The 2,500-nt window shown below is 52.5% G+C and overlaps 1 protein-coding gene across 1 annotated transcript in view; it reads left to right on the top strand.

The window, feature by feature from the left end:
- The window catches only part of LOC140492435 (transferrin receptor protein 2-like), a 65,657-nt gene that overhangs the window by 42,821 nt on the left and 20,336 nt on the right, over positions 1-2,500 (top strand). Inside the window, 3 exon segments of the mRNA XM_072591326.1 lie at positions 1,526-1,569; positions 1,571-1,714; positions 1,833-1,933. Coding sequence (XP_072447427.1) covers positions 1,526-1,569; positions 1,571-1,714; positions 1,833-1,933 — 289 coding nt within the window.

The following is a 2,500-nucleotide window of genomic DNA, read 5'->3' as shown; positions in this document are numbered from 1 at the left end:
TGTCCTTGTCCTGGGAGTGTTTGATGGGGGACAGTATAGAGGGAGCTTTACTCTGTATCTAACCCCATGCTGTCCCTGTCCTGGGAGTGTTTGATGGGGGGTCAGTGTAGAGGAAGCTTTCCTCTATATCTAACCCCATGCTGTCCCTGTCCTGGGATTGTTTGATGGGGGGACAGCGTAGAGGGAGCTTTACTCTGTATTGATGCAGGCTGTCATTGGTGTGTGTGTGTGTATGTGTCAGTGAATGTGTGTATTTGCGTGTGGGTGAATGCGTGTGTGAATGTGTGTATATGTGTGTGTGTGAGTATGTGCGTGTGAATATGTATGTGTATTTGTGTGTGTGAAGGTCTGTGTGTGTTTATGTGAGTGTGAGAGTGTGTAAGTGTAAGTGTGTGTGAAATCCCGGTGGCTGAACTGGAGCTGTGAAAGTGACTGTGGAAGCTCCCTTGCCTTCTGAGTGATTGATGCCAGAACACTGTGAAGACTTCAAGAAGGAGTTGGATTTGGGGCTGAAAGGTTTGGGCAGGTCAGAGGGACAGGGGACAGAGTCAGTTATGAGGCATGATCAGTGGTGCAGGCTCCAACCGCCAATTGGCTGGCAATGCCTACCTTTGTACGAGATGAGGAACAACCTCTCTCACTCTCTCCATCTCTCTCTGTCTCTCTCTGTCTCTCTCTCTCTCTGTCTGTCTCTCTTTCTCTCTCTGGGCTCTCTCTGTCTGTCTGTCTCTCTCTGGGCTCTCTCTGTGTCTGTCTCTCTGTCTCTCTCTCTCCGTCTCTCTGTCTGTCTGTCTGTCTCTCTCTCTCTGTCTCTCTCTGTGTCTGTCTCTCTGTCTCTCTCTCTCCGTCTCTCTGTCTGTCTGTCTCTCTCTCTCTCTCTGTCTCTCTCTGTGTCTGTCTCTCTGTCTCTCTCTCTCCGTCTCTCTGTCTGTCTGTCTGTCTCTCTCTTTCTCTCTCTGTGTCTGTCTGTCTGTCTCTCTCTCTCCGTCTCTCTGTCTGTCTGTCTCTCTGTCTCTCTCTGGGCTCTCTCTGTGTCTGTCTCTCTGTCTCTCTCTCTCCGTCTCTCTGTCTGTCTGTCTGTCTGTCTCTCTCTGTCTCTCTCCACCCCCCCCCCCCCCCCCCCCCCCCCCCTCTGTCTCTCTCTTTCTGGGCTCTCTCTGTGTCTGTCTCTCTCTCTCTCCGTCTCTCTCTGTCTCTCTCTCTCTGTCTCTCTCTCTCTCTGTCTCTCTCTGTCTCTCTCTCTCTGTCTCTCTCTCCGTCTCTCTCTCTCTCTCTCTCTCTCTCTCTGTCTCTCTCTCTCTGTCTCTCTCTCCGTCTCTCTCTCTCTCTCCCTCTCTGGTCTCTCTCTCTCTCTGTCCTCTCTCTCTCTGTCTCTCTCTCTCTCTCTCTCTCCGTCTCTCTCTCTCTCTCTCTCTCTCTCTCTGTCTCTCTCTCTCTCTCTCTCTCTCTGTGTCTGTCTCTCTCTCTCCCCGTCTCTCTCTCTCTGGGCTCTCTAACACTCACTGCTTTCTCTTCCCTTTTACAGATCGCTACATCATCTTCGGGGCTCAGCGAGATTCCTGGGGGAATGGGGGCTGCAAAGTCCGGGGTGGGCACTGCTATTCTTCTCGAATTGGCCCAGACCTTTTCCCAAATGGTGGCAAACGGTAAGAACCAGCCCCTTTCTCCCGGCTTGGAAATGGCCATTCAGCCCTCTGGCTCCGTGCTACCACAGGTCAATCCTTCCAGCTGTAGGCCACATCTACACATCTCTCTCTGTTCCATCCTCCTGTTCCTCTTTATCTTGCCCTGACCGTGCAGAGATGTTTTTGACCCAGTTTATGTCCCTCCAGGTCGCCCATCCGCAAATCCTCACCAGCGGCTGGTCAGCCACAGGGGTCTTCACACCCGGCTCTGACTGCTGCTGGATCACTCTGTACCCAGACAAAGCTCGGTGGGGTGGGGTGGGGGGTGTCGGGGTGAACTATGGGATCTGACTCCCACCACCCCATCTCCAAACCCAGGTGCGGTGCCGGTCCCACTGTCCTGACGTGACAGAGAGCGGGTGAGCCCTGGGTGTTGACCCATGACCTTTGTGCCTCTGGTGTTTCCCTCAGACCTCAGGATCCCTCCACAGTCTCTGTACTCCTCCACGTATGGCTGCGTGACCTCTGATGACCATCACCTTGAACTCGTGACCCCTAATAATTGGGTCCCTGACTCTGGGGAAAAAGCCTCTTGCTATCCAGCCTGTCTATACCTCTCATGATGTTGTCGACCTCAATCAGGTTCCCCCCTCAACCTCCATCTTTCTAATGAAAATAATCCTAATCTACTCAACATCTCTTCATAGCTAGCACCCTCCAACCAGGCAACATCCTGGTGAACTTCCTCTGCACCCTCTCCAAAGCGTCCACATCCTTTTGGTAATGTGGTGACCAGAACGGTACTCAGGATTCCAATTGTGGCCGAACCAAAGTCCTGTCCAACTGTGAAATGACATACCAATGATTTGGAGATG

This window comes from Chiloscyllium punctatum, chromosome 21 (assembly GCF_047496795.1).
Source record: "Chiloscyllium punctatum isolate Juve2018m chromosome 21, sChiPun1.3, whole genome shotgun sequence".
NCBI classification, from domain to species: Eukaryota; Metazoa; Chordata; class Chondrichthyes; order Orectolobiformes; family Hemiscylliidae; genus Chiloscyllium; species Chiloscyllium punctatum.
The sequence above is the reverse complement of the archived record's forward strand: the minus strand, read 5'-3'. Positions and strand labels throughout refer to the sequence as shown.